General features: G+C 40.4%; 1 protein-coding gene across 6 annotated transcripts; it reads left to right on the forward strand.

Annotated features, from left to right (window-relative positions):
- Window positions 1–2: 2 nt before the first annotated feature.
- Window positions 3–10,170, forward strand: ANKRA2 (ankyrin repeat family A member 2). Of its 6 annotated transcripts, none has more exons than XM_081133466.1 (9): window positions 3–522; window positions 2,779–3,265; window positions 3,901–4,059; window positions 5,157–5,222; window positions 7,253–7,350; window positions 7,838–7,963; window positions 8,268–8,334; window positions 9,018–9,098; window positions 9,661–10,170. In XM_081133466.1, exons 2-9 carry the CDS (start codon window positions 3,181–3,183, stop codon window positions 9,714–9,716), a joined length of 738 nt encoding a protein of 245 aa, XP_080989592.1. In that variant the 5' UTR covers window positions 3–522; window positions 2,779–3,180; the 3' UTR covers window positions 9,717–10,170. The 6 variants fall into 6 exon arrangements, with proteins under 6 accessions (XP_080989592.1, XP_080989588.1, XP_080989590.1 ...); XM_081133462.1 differs by having other exon boundaries at window positions 2,779–3,252; XM_081133464.1 differs by having other exon boundaries at window positions 2,779–3,252; window positions 9,666–10,165.
- Window positions 10,171–19,273: the final 9,103 nt, after the last annotated feature.

A 19,273-nucleotide genomic window follows, 5' to 3' on the forward strand; every position in this document is an offset into this window, starting at 1 on the left:
TCAGGTGGGCGGGGCGATGGGGAGGAGGAGGCGGGGCCCGAGGGCCAGACCCGGGCCTGGCAGAGCCCAGCCGCAGCCGAGTAGCCTCCTGAAGTGACCGGGTCTCCGCCGGCCTCGCGCGCTCTGCGCGGCGCAGCGCCGCTGCGGGAAAGGACCTGGAAAGCCTCTCGGCTGCTGGGAGGCGGCCCGTTTTGGGTCCAGAAACCGAAAGAAGAAAGCGGAAGTGACGTCGTGGTCAAAACAAGCCGGGCTTGAGGGCCTGTAGTCAATCTGTGGCCGCAGATGGAAAGGCCCATCTCGCTGCTGGCTGTCGGCGCTGGTCGCGAGGCCCTGCGCTCCCACCCGGTGGGCCTCGGGCCCCCTTCCCCGGGACCCGCCCGCCGCGGGTGAGCCGAGGTCCCCGCCGCCGTACCCGAGCCGCGCGGGGCTTTCCGGCCGCGCTGGCGACGCAGCGAGCTGCTCTCCGCGCGGGGCTCCCCTCCGGCGGGCTCCTGTCCTGGGACGGCGGGACACCTGTCGCCTGTGAGGCACCGTTCATTTTCGTAGCACTTTCCTTTCCTTGTAGGGCAGTTCCAGGATTAGGAAGAGCCGGGCGCGCCTGTTGGTGGCGTCCATTGGGGACTAGCACAGGTGCCCGCTCTGTCTCGTTAGGCTGTCCCCCTGTCCCTGGGCTCTGAGATCTCACCGCCTCCTCTTCCCGATCATCTGTTTCCCCTCCTGTAATTCAGGTTTTTGGCTTAACCAGTCAACTCGGCTTCTCCTCTCGAATGTAGTGCCAAGAGGAGCGTTCCGTTTCCGCGCCTTCCTCCCCCGCAGTACATTTGCACTCCTCCCTCCCAGGCCCGTCGTTCCGTCTGTAATCCCTGGTTTAGTACGTGGAAGGTGTTTAGGGCTGGAAAGACTGCTAGAGATGTGTGTTTCAACCGTCTTTATTTTATAGGCGAATAAAGTGAGCCCCAAGACTCCACGTGACTTGCCTGCCCAGGGTTGCACAGCTCGTTAGTAGTCATGTTGGGAATGGGACGCCAGATGTAATCAGCAGATGCTTTTTGATCATGCAGGGTTATTGCAGGAGAGAAAAATAGGACACCTGTTAAAGTTTAGGTCAGGAAACATTTTCGGAGCACCTGATAGGACGGAGCACTGTTTTGCGTGCAAAGATTAGTAAGAGTATTCCCCATCCTAGAGGAGTTTTCCGTTTGGGGGGAGTTGAAATGGACATTTTCAAGAGAAGATAAATGCTAAAATAAAGATATATGCGGGGTGCTGAGAGAGCTCAGGGTAGGAGTCTGTAAGGTTGGCTCTTCCCTGGAGAAATACCATTCATACCTTATTTTCTGCTCTGGTTTCTTTATGTCCTGCTAAAGCATATTGATTTTGTTATCTGTTACTTTCTTTTTTTAATTATTATTACAATTGGTTATTTCTTCAACTCTTTCTCCCTTGGAAGTTTTGGATTAGTTCAGTGCTGCTGCTTATTTTGGTGGACAGGGTGATGGAGTCGGGAGAGCTGGAAAGGTCCCTCATAATTCATGAGCTCCCATTTTCTCTTCCTTATGGTGGACATAAGGATTACCTGCCCTGACTACTCAACAGATTGTTACAAGGATCAGTCTTGGAGAATGTTTATCAGTAAATGTGTGGGGGTTGCCAACCTCTGCTTCACTGTGATCTTAAAGCATTCTTCAATTTGAAACACCCTGCACCCTCTCAAAATTTCTAAGAGGCAGTAAACTCTAACATGAAATAAATCACTGGATGTTATTGTCTTCATGTACCTTGATTATAATCTGGGACAATTCTGTATCTTGGGGTTTGTTTTTTTTTTCCCCAGAGCCAATTTTGGGGACAATAGAGAAATTTCTCTTAAAATTATTTTAAGGCCCATAGGGAAGTTTCAGTGATTACTGAAAACTAATTTTAGGATAGTGAATGATTCACTAACAGGTGTGCTTATAATCTATGCTCTGAGAATTAGCATTTTTTGAATTCATGTCTTGACAACCTATATTTGAAAAAATAATAATTCTTAATACTTATTACAAAGATTGAGATCCAGAAATTCTACTTTGATCCTAATGTCTTAGAAATACTAAAGCAAAGGAAGCCAATCTATAATCTTCACACTTTATTTTCATAAAAACCTGTATTAAATTGGTAACACGTGATCTGAACAAAAACTGATAAAGAAATATATCTTCAGTTCATCATAGCCAAAGCTTTGTAAAGTCTTTCACTATCCAGGAATCACAGGTGTTCTGGATGTCAATAGACTTGGGTACAACATGATTTCTGTCTTAAATTCAAACTGAGAGCCACTTATAAACATAACATGCTAAAAAATGAACCTAAGGTGAGAGATTAAAGCTTTCACATGAAAGTTTATTTTTTATTGTTAGCCTGATCTTTTATCCATTTGGGAATATTTAGGAATAGGAAAGGGGAGAAAAGAGTAAACTAAAATTTGTTGGAACCTAGTGATGGAAGTGAAAATGTTACAGTACTTCATTTGGTCTACCAGGATCCTGTGAGGTTAATAGTGGTATTCCCATTTTACAAGTGAGGCTGAGGCTTAGAGAAGTTGAGTATCTTGTGCAGGTTCACACAGCTAATAAACTGCGAAGCCTTCATTTATATCCAGGGTTCTCTACCTATAAACATTGTATACTTTTATTAATAAGGTGCTTATAAAAGCACTGTTTGCATACTTGATTGAAAATGATTGTTTTGTGTACTTTTACCTAAGTTGATATAACACTTTTAATTTTTTTCTTTCAGATTTTTTTAATATCCAAATTTCAAGAATACACTGGATACCACTCTTAAAAAACCAAGAGGAAATTATGAAGAAATGTTTTAATTATTGAAACTACAGTTGAAATTATGAAGAAATGTTTTAATTATTGAAACTACAGTTGAAATTATGAAGAAATGTTTTAATTATTGAAACTACAGTTGAAATTATGGCTACATCAGCAAATCTGGATCTTGGAGCCCAGCTGATAGTGGAGGAGTGTCCCAGCAGTTATAGTCTAGCTGGCATGCCAGACATTAAAATAGAACATCAGCTGGACTCAAATGCAGAAGAAGGATCAGCTCAGGGTGTTGCCATGGGAATGAAATTCATATTGCCTAATCGATTTGATATGAACGTCTGTTCTCGATTTGTGAAGTCCTTAAATGAAGAGGATAGTAAAAATATTCAAGATCAGGTTAACTCGGACCTGGAGGTGGCATCTGTCCTATTTAAAGGTTGAAAGTTATGGTATAAATATCAGCATTTGTTTTGTTTTTGTTCATTTGGTGTGTGTGTTTGTCCTTTCTAATCGTGAGATTTTGAGTTTGGAAGAAATTTTGGAAGTCATTTTTTAATACAATTTTCTAGAATCTCACAGAAACCAAAATTAAATGACTTCATGTTATATAATGTCCATAAGTGCATGTTGATTCTTTTTAAATTTCTTGCTTAACATCTTTATTTAGAAATTCTCTAATAAAGTTCCTTATTGTTCCTTTTTAAGTCATAGGAGAAAAATATTGGTGCCTTTTACAAATGAATTAGCGTAATATTTCCTATTCCATGAATATTTGATTAGCATTAGCTTCCTATGCTTTAATTCAGTGAAATCCGTCATCATATTGTAGATTTACTTTTATAACAATCTATTGAATAAAAACACTAATTCCAGAATAAAGTTGCTCAACATTAATACAGATTTTTTCTGGAACATTCACTATAGTAGTACAGACTTTTTATGGCAAAAAATAATTTAATATCATTTGATAAACAGTTGAAGATATACCTCATGTATTTCTTTTTTAATGTAAACATTGACAAGAACTTTGAAGTGCTTTGTCATTAAAATATTGTTTTTATGTGTTTAAATTTATTTTACTTAGCTGAATGCAATATCCATACATCTCCTTCTCCGGGAATCCAAGTAAGACACGTCTATACTCCCTCTACAACAAAGCACTTCTCACCCATAAAACAGTCAACTACCTTAACCAACAAGCACAGAGGAAATGAGGTCTCAACCACACCTCTGTTAGCAAATTGTAAGTATTTCCCACTGATATATTAAACTATTCTTGTTACTAATATAATGGTTTCAAGAATTTGGCTTTGAAACATTATTTTCCTTAAATGCATATTCCATTTTGGAAAGCTGAAGTGATGTGCTCACCGTTTTAGTAATTTAAAACTTTTTTATATATTACTGCATATTCAAATAGTTCATATTTTGTTTCTCCATTTAAAACAAATACAGATTTAAATACTCTTAAAACCTTTATAGTTTACTATAAAAACAATGAGTTATTCTGAACCTTGTGCAAAAGTAAGACATTATGAGTGTTTTTGTGTCTTGGAGTTCAAGGCTTCACATTTTGCTTATAAACTAAATCACTGAGATCATTGGTCCACTGCAGTCAAGGATTGAGTGATACTCATTTTTAATATTAACTCTCCTAGAAGGATATCTATTTGGCTTTGTTTGAAATAAAGAGATTGTCTTAAAGTATTCCAACCATAGAATTTTTGAGCTCAAAACACCTAGAGATGATGTGGTTCACATACCTCAGGTTACAGACAAAACTGTTTAATCAGTTATCTAAGGACACATACCAGATTAACCACAACTAGGTCTGCACTCAAGAATTTACTCTCAGGGTCAGTTGTCCATTTACTACCTCACTCCTCCTAAAGTCAAGAAAACCCATGGAATCTTGATATAGTATTTGGCACTTCAGTGGCTTTAATCAGTGAAAAGACAAAAGATGTGTCTTTGTTTGTTAGACCCAACTTCCTTACAAGTTTGCAAAAGAGATGGCATTTTAAAAATTAAGTACCAAAGCTTTTCTTTGATTGATAAGATTAGTAACAATTTGCACGGTTAATAATTGATCATAACAATTTGCATATTCATTGATAAATACACTTTGCAGATGTCAGAATAACCTTGATCGTATAAGAGTCAATTCTCAGATACAGAATGACTATGTGCAATGTTAGGGTATATTTTAGTTAGATTTTTTTAAACAATAAAGTGAGTTTTTGTTTTGGAAAAGACAATTTTGCTGCACACACAAGAACAAAGAGATGATGACAGTGTGCCCTACGTATATATATGAAGCTTTTTATGATATTGTTTCAGCTTTATCTGTTCACCAGTTAGCTGCTCAGGGAGAGATGCTCTACCTGGCTACTCGTATTGAACAAGGTAATAGCTTACTTTTTTAAATGTACTTAAAACAAATTTAATAGGATTTGTTCGATTTGTTATTTTTTCTTTTTATACAGGAAAGTATAAAGACAGAAGAAAGATGGTGTATAATCTCACCTGGCAGATAATAGTTTTCCTTTGAAAGTACTCTAAAGTATAAAGTTAGAGCTTCCCTTACCAGCCTAGCCTTTTCTCCAAAAGCAAATGTAATTTTCTTATATTTTCAGAAAACCCTTCTAAAAAACACTTCTGTTTATATTTGCGGTTGAATGTGAGAATATGTATGTGCTTTTTCTTATTTACACTAGAGGAAAAATACTGCACTTTACCTTTTTTTCACTTAATATTTTGGAAATCTTTCCATGTAAACACATAAGGATCCACTTTATTCTTTTTAATAGGTCCGAGGTTTTGCTTTGTATTGAATATACATATACTTTGTTTTTTATTTTTTAACTAGTCCCCCTGGTAATGGTTGATTCTGTTTGTTCCTATTACATAACAATATTGTTGGCATTCTTTCTAAGTATATGCACGGGGTAAATTTCTTCAAGAATATTTGCTGGGTTAAAAAGTATATGAATTTTTATTTTTGGATTTATTGCCAGATGTTTGTCCTGTCTTCACATTAGAGTTAGAGTTTCTATTTCCCTGTACCCTCACTGACACAGGATATTATCAGACTAATCTAAAAATAGTTTCTCGTATGGTTTTGTTTACATTTTTAAATTATGATATATTTGAATCCTTTTGTGTTTATTTCTATGAACCCTTATCAAAATTAAAGAAATTTGCTTTTTATTGTTTATGTTTCATATTTTTTTCTAGTTTTTCATTTTTCCTTTGACTTTATGTTGTTTTTCAAACAAATGCTTAATATTTTTAAGCAGTAAATTTACTTTTTTTTCTTGTGACTTCTGAGTTTTATGTCCTGCTTAGAAAGGATTTTGTACTCTAATATTATAAATAAATTCATTCATGCCTTATTCTAGAACTTCTGTGGTTTCCTTTTTACATTTCAGTCTTTGACAGATATGAAATATGTTTTGGTGTGATAAGATAATGATCCATTATTTTCATTTTTCAAAAAGTTAGTTGTCCCAACTTTATTGATTGAATATAGTGTGCATGATAAAATGTTTATTTTTTCAATCATTCTTTTATAAGAAAGACTTACTTCATCATTATATTTCTGTTTGTTTATCAATGTTTGAAGGTTTCATTCTCAAGCTACGAAGTAAATTTAGAGGGAAAACTGTTGGCTTTATAACTAGTAGACTGAATCTGGGGAACAAAATGGGGTTCAAGGCAGAATTCTCTCAAAATATTCAGTCTTCACTCACATTATATTAGCAAACCAGCAATACTCCTCTGATGTGGGCTACAGCACACGGACTAATAGCTGTGGTAGAGTTTCTACTTCAGAATGTAAGGAGAATGCCTCAGAAAATGTATATGTACAGCTGCTTCAATTCAAGAATAAATGAAATTCAAAGGCAGCAATATTAGTTATAGACTAGAACATAGCTTTAATAAGATTTTGCAGTTTTTATAATAGTATATATTTATGTAATGCTAGGGGCTTTCTATAAGCTCATTTTTATTGTGGTCTTCCCAACTACACATCAGGATAAGCAAGGTATTATTCTGTGTATTGGAGAAATCAAGTGACATGCCGAGAATCACACCTTTAGAAAGTGATGAGGCAGGATTCAAACTCTGGTCTCCTGATTCCGAGTCCAGTGTTCTGTGGATTACCTTGTACCTGGCTAGCATTATATTGTTTCTGGTAGTTTATACTTTAAATAACATGCTATTTGAACTCAGTTGTATACATTGAGGCACATTTTAATATAGCCAGACTGCAAATTGCAACAACACGTAACAGGACTTCAGTGAGCAAAAGTCAGCACAAAGTGATCCTCATTGAGTAATATTATCAACTTTTTAGAATGCCAGTATTTTCATAGTGATGTTAATATGTGGTTGTTAAATTAGATCACAAAAATTGCTTTTCTTTTAAATAGAAAATGTTATCAATCACACGGATGAAGAAGGATTTACTCCTCTGATGTGGGCTGCAGCACACGGGCAAATAGCTGTGGTAGAGTTTCTACTTCAGAATGTAAGGAGAATGCCTCAGAAAATGTATACGTACAGCTGCTTCAATTCAGTTAAGTCTTTAGTAAAGTTCTGGTGTCTCCAGCCACCTAGGTGTAACGGTAGAGGATCCAAAAATTTTAAATGCTTATCACATTCTTGGAACTTGGATCTAGTTGGACAGGCAAGACTAGTCATACACGAAACAGTGAGAAACCATTTAAAGCCCAGCCCCCTCTAAGTGCAATGGGAACAAAGTACCGTCAGCCTTGTAGGAGAAGCTTCAGAGCAGAGATGTAATGGACTCCAGAGTGAAGAGATAGTTAGGACTGAGACAGAGGCATCCAGACAGCCTTGGTGACAAGAGCATCCATGAAGAGAAGTTTGCATTATTTCTTTATTAACCCCAGAACACCTGGCCTAAGTGTTGAACTGTAATTATTATTGACAGAAATAACAATATTGTTATTTAAATGAATTGAAAAGTCTTGTATCTCCACTTCCCACCCCAGGGTGCCGATCCCCAGCTTTTAGGAAAAGGTCGGGAAAGTGCACTGTCTCTGGCCTGCAGTAAAGGCTACACAGATATTGTCAAAATGCTGCTTGATTGTGGAGTTGATATAAATGAGTATGATTGGGTAAGTCTATGACACTGATCTTTAAATTACTGTTACAAATTCTAGGATTTATTTGGTTTAGGGAGACATAATAAAGTTTATTAAACACTTGGAAGAATAATTAATTAACTTAGTTAAACACCTGGAAGAAAAGTTAATGACATAAACTCAGTTACTAATTCTGATTTAAGTATTCTGCACGAAATATTAAAGTTACCTTAAACTACTTTTACATGCCCAATTCTTAGTAAAACTTCTCACAGCAGCATTAAATTCTTCAAATCTTGCTCTCCTTGAGAAACTGAATCACCTTTTCCTTTTCTAGAATGGTGGCACACCTTTGCTTTATGCTGTACATGGAAATCATGTGAAATGTGTAAAAATGCTCTTAGGTAAGCAGGTACAAATGAAAATATTGAGAAATGCCATGAGGACTTTATTTTACTTTTTTTATTGATTTTTAGAGAGAGAGAGAGAGGAAAGAGGGGTGGGGGGAGAAACATTGATTTGTTGTTCCACTTACTGATGCATTCATTGGTTGCTTCCTGTATGTGCCCTGACCCAAGATGGAACCCACAACCTTGGCAGGGCTGACTTTATTTTACAAGCTGGCCTCCCCTGGTATTATTCAGCAGAATCATTTATTGTTAAAGGCGTTAGTCCTGCTGCCGTCCGCCGTGGCACACCTGCTGCCATAGCGTGGCCCATGTGAAAAGAGGCTCCATCACACAGCATGCCTGCGATTGGAGCGTTTGTCCTTGTGGCTTTCCTTTTGGAGATCACGTGTGAACCCATGGTTGTTTTCTCTGCCCACAGAATCTTTATGCATAAGCTTTGTCGCTAGTTGTTTGTGAGTTTCAGCTGCTGTAGAGGATGCTCATTTATTTGAAGTGTCTTCCCTTTGACCCATCAAAGTGAATTCTGTGAACTCCGTGTATTCTGTACTTTGTCAGACCATCCTGAAGATACTCTTCAGATTTGCTGAAAATCTGTCTTGCTGTTTGCACATGAGTCAGTAAAAGACAAACATATCCACATTTTCACTTATTCATGTCGATTTTCTATTTTGGTGTAGAAAATGGAGCTGACCCAACAATTGAAACCGACTCTGGATATAATTCCATGGATTTGGCTGTAGCCCTGGGCTATAGAAGTGGTAAGTATTTCAGAATGCTCAGGTTTCATTTTAGTAAAGCTCTGTAAGTAATATAAAGCAGTGATCCAAACCATTTTCATCGCTGCAGTGGTAGAACATTGCATGTTATCTAACTCCTGACATACACTTTTAACTGTGGATAAAATCAACAAATTCCTACAAAGTCTGGAAATGAGTTTGTTGCTATCACTTTTTACCAACCCAAATAATTAGTTGCTGGAAGATAAGTACACACTTATTTACAAGATGTGTTTAACATTTTCATAGCAAATTATAATATGCTCTTACAGTTGCCCTTTTCTGTTCCTTAGAATAACCTTATACTCTGGACTCTCCTTCAGTTTCAAAATTTAGAAACCAAGAACGGAAAATTCGGTAACTTGGGCAATTACTAAGTCAGAGGCTAAATTTTAAGTGTATTTAAGCATCTTATTTCCCACAGAATATGAGTATGTCCTACTTAGAAACAACTTTATTTTAGGAAAAAGTTGGGGATGCTAAGTTGAATTTGATAATTCTTTTAAATAACCATGCTATGGCCTTGATCACCTGTCTGTTCTAGTTCAGCAGGTTATTGAGTCACATCTACTGAAGCTGCTTCAGAATGTCAAGGAGTAGACAGTCGCCGAACATATCTGCCCTTCCTTTCCTGCTTGGCCCTTATAAATGATAGTTTCGTTTACTTATAAGTTTTTACCTCAGTTGCACTATTTACTGATTTTTACTAAGTTTTAATAAATATTCCTCTGAGTAATTCACTGGTTTATAATAAAATTAATGTTGATGCTTTTTAAAAAATGTGTTTTATGACATATTTAAAATTATAAATTAATGTTTAGTGGCATGTAAATTTTTATGGTACAGATAGTTATCTGTCTTTGTATCGAGTGCTGTAATTTAACATTTTCAGAAATTATTCTACCCTGTTCATCTTTACTCTTGTATTAACTCATTGACTTTATATAGGGTTTGCTATAAATCCATAGAAAAAAATTGTTATTATTGAATTAAAAGTGCACAGTGTGACTGTTTACAAAATGTTATAAATAAAGTACATTTTCTGTTAGTTTGCATGCTAGTGGTTTTTTAATTATATAAGGTTATTAAGGGATTCCTTTAGGTTTTTAGTTTAACCCTTCTGTCCAGCCAGGGTACTCCATTAGGTCAAACAATACAGTTAAAAGAAACTGAATCAAAGCAAAGATTTATTGATTGTCATTTCTAGAAGGATATTTAGAATATTTTTCTCTTGATCACAAAAAGGCTGATCTTGTCAGGTTCGCCCTGATTATTTACACACATGCAGCAATTTAATCACATAGGCCTCACGTTTTCTCTATAAAACTAGAGCCTTAGCTTACTGAGCAACTAGTTAGGCCAAAAAACTTACCTCCTTTTCAGAGACTTTCATAAGGAATCTGAGACTTTTAACAGCCTCGATTACTTGCCCCCCTATTCTAAGGCTGGGGTACTAAGCCCAAGAAAGTCTTTCCACCAGATCTCACCTACAATGTCAATATATAAAATATCAAATATAATACCACAGTATTCCACACAAATAACCACAATTAAAATATCCCTCATCAGCTCCTATAGTCCTATGTAATTATTATTTCCCAGGATCTTGGGTCAAGCAATGGGCTTTCATGAAGTATGTCTGGATTGAGAAGAAGCTTTGGAATCTTAGAATCCAGAAATTCTGACTCAGTCTACTTGCATAGCCTGAAAGGTGTTAAAATGCTGCCAGCTATGAAGTGTGTACTCAAGAGTCTACGCTTGATGGTATCAGTAGTTAAGAGTACCGAGTACTCTTGGTACCTTCCTACGAGGCTTTCTGTGAGGCTCTGACATTTAGAGGGAGGTTAGAGCAGAACCTTCAGAAAAGCATCCAATAAAAACAAATGATCGTGAGACTGATTAGCTTCTTATACCAACAATATCAAAATAAAGAGGAAAATTCTTATGATATTCTACATAATTATTTCATTTAAAAGTTGTTCAATATTTTCCTTGAGGATACGGACATACTACAAATAGTAAGGGCATTAACAAATCTCCAAGGCCTTTCCACCAAATGTACAGTATCTGAAATATTTATATTAATATTTTACCCATACAAACTTAACCTAGGGAAGGCTGAACATCATTTCTGATTTGACAATTCTTTCCATGCTGTTCTTCCACGAGCATTCACTGAGCACCGAAGAAAGACAAGTGAGAGGGCTCAGCTCAGCCCTCCCTCCGAGAAATCTCACTTCACTCCAGCATGTCCTGTGTCTCAAAATAAATATCCCTATGCATCAGTGTAGGTGATAGAAGTCTCTTCTCTTTCCGGTGGGAAGAAAATGCCTTCAGATCTGGATCATAAAAAAGGTGACATTTCTACTTTTTTTTAAAAAATTAAAATGAAAAATGTTTTAAATAGAAAGGATCTGCTAAATAGGAATCATGTCCCAGGAGCCACCCAATAATACCTTCCCTGTGTGTCAGCTGGTGGCTTCAAGGCACCTGAAGTACCAATAGGGTTTCCCAGACTCTGGCTCCTGGGAAGCTTTAACTGGAGGGCAGACGCAGGTAAGTTCCAAGGGACTGAGCTGGCGAGGGTAAACTGCCAATGTCATCCTTAGACCTTCAGAGTTTCCAGGGACCAAAGATTGTGCACAAGAATTGCTCAGTTACATTCACTGACAATCATTTTCCATAATCAACTTTCCATAAATGTCAATACACTCACATTGATATATACATGTAACATATATACATACGTGTATATATAATGGTTTCATTATAAAAACATTTTAATAAAATTGATATACACAAACATAGTCTCCAGTTAAAATAAATATATAGTTGAACTGTTTAAAAGTCTTGCCCAATACGTTGTAAATAGGCTAAACAGTTCACCCCAGCAGTAATAAATGCCAGCAGTAATCTTCAGTCCTGCTGAAGATGACTTCCCATGATGGTGACCTGAAGAGATTTTCCACAACCCACAGGACCTCAAGGGTCAGATTGTCTGCATCTCCAGGTGCCAGGGTCACACACACTTATAACCCCTGCCAGAGATTATTCCACATCATTTCCATTGAGAGGAAAAGGAGAGGGGTTCCCAGGTGACAGACCCATAGAGGAGTTCAAGAAAGCCTCTGCCTCCGCCGGCTTTGGGTGGACCAGGTCCACCCACGCCCCACAGAGTCCCCAAGGCACAGGCTCCCCCTCAGCCTCAAGAGGGCTCATTTTGGAGGCAATCAGGGTTCTAAGGGTTTGGCTGCCTAAAGGTCTGAGAGGGGTTCATGCTCCAGCTCAGAAAGTCCCCACCCACCTGCCAGGTAAACGTGCACCTGGGAGAGGGTTGAGGCTGCTATTGGGGTTGACTTCCCAGCAACCTGTGCACCAAACTCATGTCCACTCACTGAGCAGGACTTTAACATCATCACCAGAGGCTTACTGGCAGTCCCATACGATAACAATTTGTCATCATTTTAAAACCCTAACCATAGGCTAAATTCTTTGCACTACACAGGCTTAGATCCAATCCTCTGATTTGGTTCCAAATTATTTTAAAAGTCAAAAAATAAACTGAAAATATTTGCTTCTACTGCAGCACTTGCCAAAACACTCTCCAAGTATTTTTATCATACTTTGTTATAAAGCTTTAATAGTTACCAAAATAGTTACCTCGCTTGGTTCACCCAGGAGTCCCTTGGAGTTGGAAGGACTGGGGAACATATCCATTTGGCAACCGAGGAAACCAGTACCCAAGGAGGCATAAGACTGCTCAGCCAGTGAACAGGGAGTCAGCCCTCCCCTCCCGCTTGTGCTCCGAACATGCTTAAAACAGGACCAAACAGAGGACTAGGGCTGGGCCTTCTCCAGGCTGAAAGGGGGAGGAACAAAACCACTGATCCTATTGTATGGGGTCTGCTATTAATTTTTTTATTCAAACGAGAAGATGCCAACTGTAAATAATTTTCTGTTATCTACATTTTGCAACAGGAAAGAGAAAGAGAAAAAGAGACTATGAGGGCTAAATTACGTCCTGACACAGGAGCGGTTTCCCAGGGGCGAAGGCCACTTGCCCCTCTGTAGCAGTCATGTGCCATCGGCGTGCCGGGTCAGCTAGGACGTAGCAGACCAAGTTATATTTTAAAGAACCAGAGTCACTAAGGGCCTACTATGGGAAATTTATGCCAAATGAAGGATTACTCCCTAATTTTTCTTTTATGCAATTATACCCTTTTCCAGCAGTTCTGAAGCACGCTCTTTACTTTCCCATTTTAATTTCTCTAAAATCAGCATGCGTCTCTGGAAGCAGGCTGCAGCTGATAGGCCATGCAACGGCTGGCCGCCAGGGGACAGTCCTGATGAAGTGATGGGAAATCTCTCAGGGACACCTAGTTAGGATCAAAACACCCTCAACCTCAGGAGCACCTGAGATTTGATGAAATACGTAATGGCTTGCTTGAAGCAAGATACAAGTAGAGTGGATTTTAAATGGGGGATCAGATAATACTACTAGAACCTAGGTTATATTTTAGTCTGAGCTTTCAAATTCACCAGTAGTGAGCCCATGAAACCCTAGGCATCCCAATCTCAACCTCAATAAAGGTAGAACCTTAGGTCCCCAGAGACTTCCAGGTACGCCCCCCCCCCCGTTTTCTCTCCTTCTGACCTCAATTTGTGGCCCCAGGTGTGCCATGTACCCTCTAGGACTTATTTGTGGGTAACAAACCTCATTTTTTCAAAGTTCCCTGGTGGTGGTTGCTGAGGCACATTTTGCAATCATAGTAAGAACCGCAAGAGTAGGTTCAGCTGCACATTAGTTGGGGAAATGCCTGTGGGGCCCCCACAAGTACTAGCACCCCACTCAGATGCTCCCAAGCATTCCTACCTGAGAGCATTACTATTGCTAGGCTGAGGCCAGACACAAAACAACTGTGTTATCTTAAATAGCTCACGTCATTTTTTTGTGACCTTTTATAGCTTGTGGCATACATGGAAAATTCCAAGTACACGCCTTGCACTAGGCAGATAATTATTCCCTTCTTCGCCGCTCCAGCCTTCTGTCCATCTGTCCTCACTGCATATTTTATAAGCACACAAGTCAGTGTGATCAAAATGTCCCTAGAAAGGCAGCCAATCTTCAAAGAGGCTGATAATACGTGACCTACTTCATGAAAATAAAGAGGAAGGTTGTTCAAAAACAACTAAAATGTCAACCTGGTTTGAAAGAAACCAGTTAGCAATACAGATATAAAGATGCCACGCTCGTGATAAGCTTGGTTAACAAAACAACGAAGCCTATTAGAAAAATGTTACTAAAACATTCTGATGTTGAAAGCTTATTTTTGATGAGCTGGAAAAGCAGAGAAAAATAATCCTGAGCCATTTTCCAGTTTAGAAAGATTTTGTTTACCCTTCTTTGCTAGAATTGGAGCCAACAATTCTGATGGTTTGGATTAGCTTTTAATATTTCCAGCCATTTGAGCGTTCGAATCAATGGTGCATTTCTGGGAACAGGCTCCGCATGTGAGTCCCAGCCCTCTCTCTCCTTTCTCCACTCTGATGGTGGCCTTCGGTCAGAAGCTGGCACAGGGAAGGCCCCAGACGTCAACACAGCAAGGCCACACTCTAGGCCCCAGCTTCTCCATGTGTAAAATAAGGCTGTGGGACTAGAATAACACCCCAGGAGGGTCCCCTGCTGGGCACGGGAGCTCAGTGTGCAAGTGGGGCTCATATTGCTGAAAGGAAAGAGGGGGAAAGGAACGTAGAAGCAGCTCTCAGAGGCAAGCTGTCCTGGGCGGAAAGCGGATGCCCTGAGAATGCCCGGAGGAGGGAGGGCAGCTGCCTCTGGGGCAGGTTCCTCAAACCCAAACACTTCATGAACCCTTCACATTCTCGGAAAATGACTGCAGGCCTCTCTCCATGTTACTGTCATTTTAACTTTTGTTATAATGTTCTTTCAATATGTATGACCATAAAACAATGTATAAACTATATGTTTATAGATTACTATATAATTGCAGAACAAAATTACAACCAAATACCATAGAGGTAATAAAGTTCGAATCTGCGATATTAGTCTAATGTAATGGATAAGTGGATGGTATTGTCTTTCAGAAACTAAATTGCCAATTTGAGATTAATGGTAGAAAAATGTTAGCTCAGGTCTAGTCATATATTTAGTCTGTGTCTATTCTGTACATTTGAAATTAGATCTCCTGAGAGCATCTGTTTGCATATGAAACAGGAGTGTCGGTACATCCAGCCTTGGTTTGTAGCTCAGGAGAAGCAAACTTTTCATTTAAACAACACCCTGTAAGTGAGCAAAGCAGATGTCACTTGATAACTCTGCCCATATCTCTCTTGTATTTGCCGATACTAGTCTGCATTCAGTGGGCTAACCTAGTTATTGTTGCGCTCCAGGACAGAACCATCCTTCAAGGCACACTTACTACTAAAACTATTGTGAATGGAATGGTTGAAAGTTGATATTTTCAAGGACTGAGACCGTAGTGCACATGTACTGGAAATGTGTATGTGGTTATGGGGCAAGTTCCTTTTTAGCCTGACATGCCTGTATTTCGTGTGTCCAGAGATGACTCAGTTCTCCCACCACATTTCCAAGTTCAGCCTGCTGCAAAACCGCTTAGCGACAGAGTACACCACGGAGTCACCTGGATCTCACTTGGCGTGAACACCAAGATAAACACAGGTGGAAGGAAAAGCACAAGGATTCTGGTGATACATCCACCACGGATCAATCAATCATCAGGCGTCCAGACAATTCAGGGTGTGCTGAGAATAACTGTTGCAGGTTCTCATCACAATGAAAACCGAAATTTAGATTCTCATGGAGACGTTGCAGATCCTTGAGAAATTGTCCAAGAACTCTGAGAAAGGCTCGTTTAGCTAGGAAATATAAACTCCATTTGCTTTCAGGAGTTGGCTAAGGAAGGCTCGGCAAGTGTTCACATGTTCGGGCACCTGTTTCCTCATCTATAAAACAGTCCTACGAATCCATTTACGTCACATCCTCGCTCTGAAAGTGAATGAGACGGTGGATTTGAAGGAGCTGGAACAGCCCTCCTACTGCTTACAAACGGAAACACAATCACAATGGCAGGGACACGTGGCTGCGTTACCTCCCAGCGCTTTAAAATGTCCTGGCCAGTCATCCCTAAATAGCACGGGACAGACGTGAGTCTGCCCTGGCCTTCCAGTCCCCCCCCCCCCCCCCCCGCCCATGCCCATGCCGCTCCTGGGCCAGCGAGTGGCCTGAGAGGACCCTAAGGGGGACTCAGGGCCCATCTGCCGCCCTCTTCAGTACGGAAACTGGCACAAGTGAGGCCTCAGCAGGGGGCGAGGAAACGGTGCTGCGCAGGCCGAGGCCTCTGGGCACCTCAGGGCAACAGTCCAGCCCCAGGCCCCTCAGAACCCCACCGCCCCGAGGGAGCCACTGCAGACCCGCAGGCCTGGGTGAGCCCCCTGTTTATCTGCACTCTTCCCCCTCCCTCCCTCTCGGTTGTATGGCTTAGTTAAGATGGGTTTTAGGGCCCAGAGAGCCCATAAAGTTTCCTCATGTCTGTTGACCTGCAGTGGAATGGTTTCCAATTGCACATTAATCACCGAGGTAATAGGGACATGTTTTGTCCTAATTCCATTGTAACGTCACAGGTCTATTTTAATGTCCAATTCTACTTCAACCATTAGTGTTTGCGTTAGCCCTTTGAACACCTTTAAGGCTGTCATATTAAATGAGCAGTAACTTCCTAAAATAGCTTCTTTTCTTGTTTTCCAGCCACAGCCTCATTACCCTTTCGACTAGAGGAGGAATGTTCAAATGAGCCACACAGGGCCCACAGGGGATCCAGTGGGATCAGCGAAGAAATAATAAGAATTTTTATACAGTATATTTCATTTCAGTCTTCTTAAATTTCAATTTTGGACAATGTTTTACAATATACATAATATATTTATTAGTGGACTAGTACAGGCATAGATTTATAAATAAATATTCATATATTTGGGGGGAATGCTAGTTTTATTTATTTATTTTGTTACTGAAGGGATATACAATCATAAAGTCTCAAGACCTCTCTTCTAGAAGAGTATCTATCATCCTAGCTGTGTTTCAGAATCACTAAGGGAGGCTTTAAAAAAATTATTATGCCCCAGCCCCATCCCAGACTCAGTGAGCCAGTCTTCAAGAGTGAAGCATGGAGTGGATTTTTAGAAAGCTCTCCTGGTGATTCTGGTGCAACCCCACCTGCCAGAAAATCACATTGCTCTCCAGACTAAGTTCACCCAGGGCAGACCACGTCCACTCTCTTGGTCACCATTGTATCTACAGAGCCTAGTACACCGCCTGACACAGAAGTTCCACAAATACTTGCTGAAGAAATGAATGAACACATGACCCATAATCCAGAGACGTCCGCTGCTAGCTCCCCCAGCCTTTGTTTTCATGCTTCATGTTTTTATATAATTGTTTCATATGTTCAAGAACCCACCATATATAAAAATGAGTGCATTTTTTGATCACTTTTAATAAACAGGTGTTTAGTATTTCAAGTGACTGACGTGTTTTAGCACTGTTTAGCATTTAGCATTTCCTTTTATAAATTGCACAATATAAAAGCCTTCTGCATAAAGCTTTCTTCTATACAACCAATTATATGCATAGGAGAGAGCTCCAGATGTGGTATTTCTAAATCAAAGATTATGAGCATTTTACAGGCTGTAGCTTACTATGGGAAGGACAAATTAACACTGACCCAGGAGCAGGAGCCTCTGGTTTAAGGAGCGAAGGCTCACAAGGGATTTGTGATCCCGCAGAGTGAGATTCTTCAGGGGAGCTTTGGGTGTGGCAGAAAGGCTTGGGGCCTCTGATTGAGTTCCAGTCTCTGTTTTCCCACTTACCGGCTGTGACACACTTTTAAGCCAAAGTTTCTTCACCAATAATATTTACAATTAAATGACATGCCTGCTCACTCTGAAGCTCTATTAGATGTTAGAGGTGAAAGAATTCATTTTCATACTTAATATAGTTCCAAAGGCCTAAAAGCCTTAGAGTCTAGGAGTGGTTCCTGTGAAAAGAGGCCATCCCGTTTCTCTTCTTTTAAAATGTATGCTTCCCCACAAGTGGGTTTGAATGCTAATTCCTCCGGTGGGGGCGCAGGAAATCCCGCAACTGCAGACTTCAGCTCTTGAAGGAGGTTCATAGATATTTCTGAACTCCTGTCACTGGGCCGCCTCAGAAATATCAAGGGTATGAGTCCCACTGTTTGCAAAAGGTCACACTGACGAAATGATCGGAAGCAGACTGAACATTCTCTTTCCTCTTCGTGGTGCACCAGTAAAACCAGTCAGGCAAGTCCCGCGGTGCCAGCTCGCCTGCCCTTCAGGGGCTGCTGGCTCCAGGAGCCGCCGAGCAAGGCCCTTTGGAAAGTTTGGCTGGAACCCCCATCAAGGGCTCTCTCGTCATTGATGTTTCTCTCTCTCTCCCTCTGCTTCCTCTCTCTGAAATCAATAAAGACATATTAAAAAATTTTTTATGCTACTTAAACATTTTTTAAAACATCATCCATGATTTTGACAAACCCCCACTCATTTTTCAGTGCACAGGTTCATTGCGGTGAAACAGTGATCTCAGCTGAACTCACAGTGTCCCCTCGAGGCTGGTGTTCCAAGTTACCTTTGTTCCTATTTCTAGCTAAGAAAATAACGGAGGGGGCTCCCTGGAACCAGCCCACAGCAAAGCTCACGCCTGAGCCGGGCCTGTGGGCTCCCCCTCCCCGGCACCTTCGGTTCCCTCTCAGGCAGGAGGGAGCCCACACTGGTTTGCCCGAATGCCAGTGGTATCGCAAGAAATACAAGCTAAGCGGGCCTCGAGAGTTGTGGAGAATGGGGAGAAAAAGAAAGAAAAGAAGAAATAGCAGGAAAAGGAACAATGGAAGGAAGCAGGGGGGGGAGGAGGAAGCAGGTTGTGTTACTATATTATTAAAGCTTGGTGTTCAGGGTCTCAGAGGCAGGCGCCAGCATCCAGCGCTGGCCTCATACATATTCCAGACGGGCCATTGCGACCGTGTGGCCCAGCTCCGCAGCACCGTGGCTTCCTGTGTGAGGACCCGAGGCTTGCCGCCCCTCCCTGCCCGGGGGAGGCCAGCTGGACG

Source organism: Miniopterus schreibersii (genome assembly GCF_964146895.1).
Source record: "Miniopterus schreibersii genome assembly, chromosome: 3".
In the NCBI taxonomy this organism is placed as follows: Eukaryota; Metazoa; Chordata; class Mammalia; order Chiroptera; family Miniopteridae; genus Miniopterus; species Miniopterus schreibersii.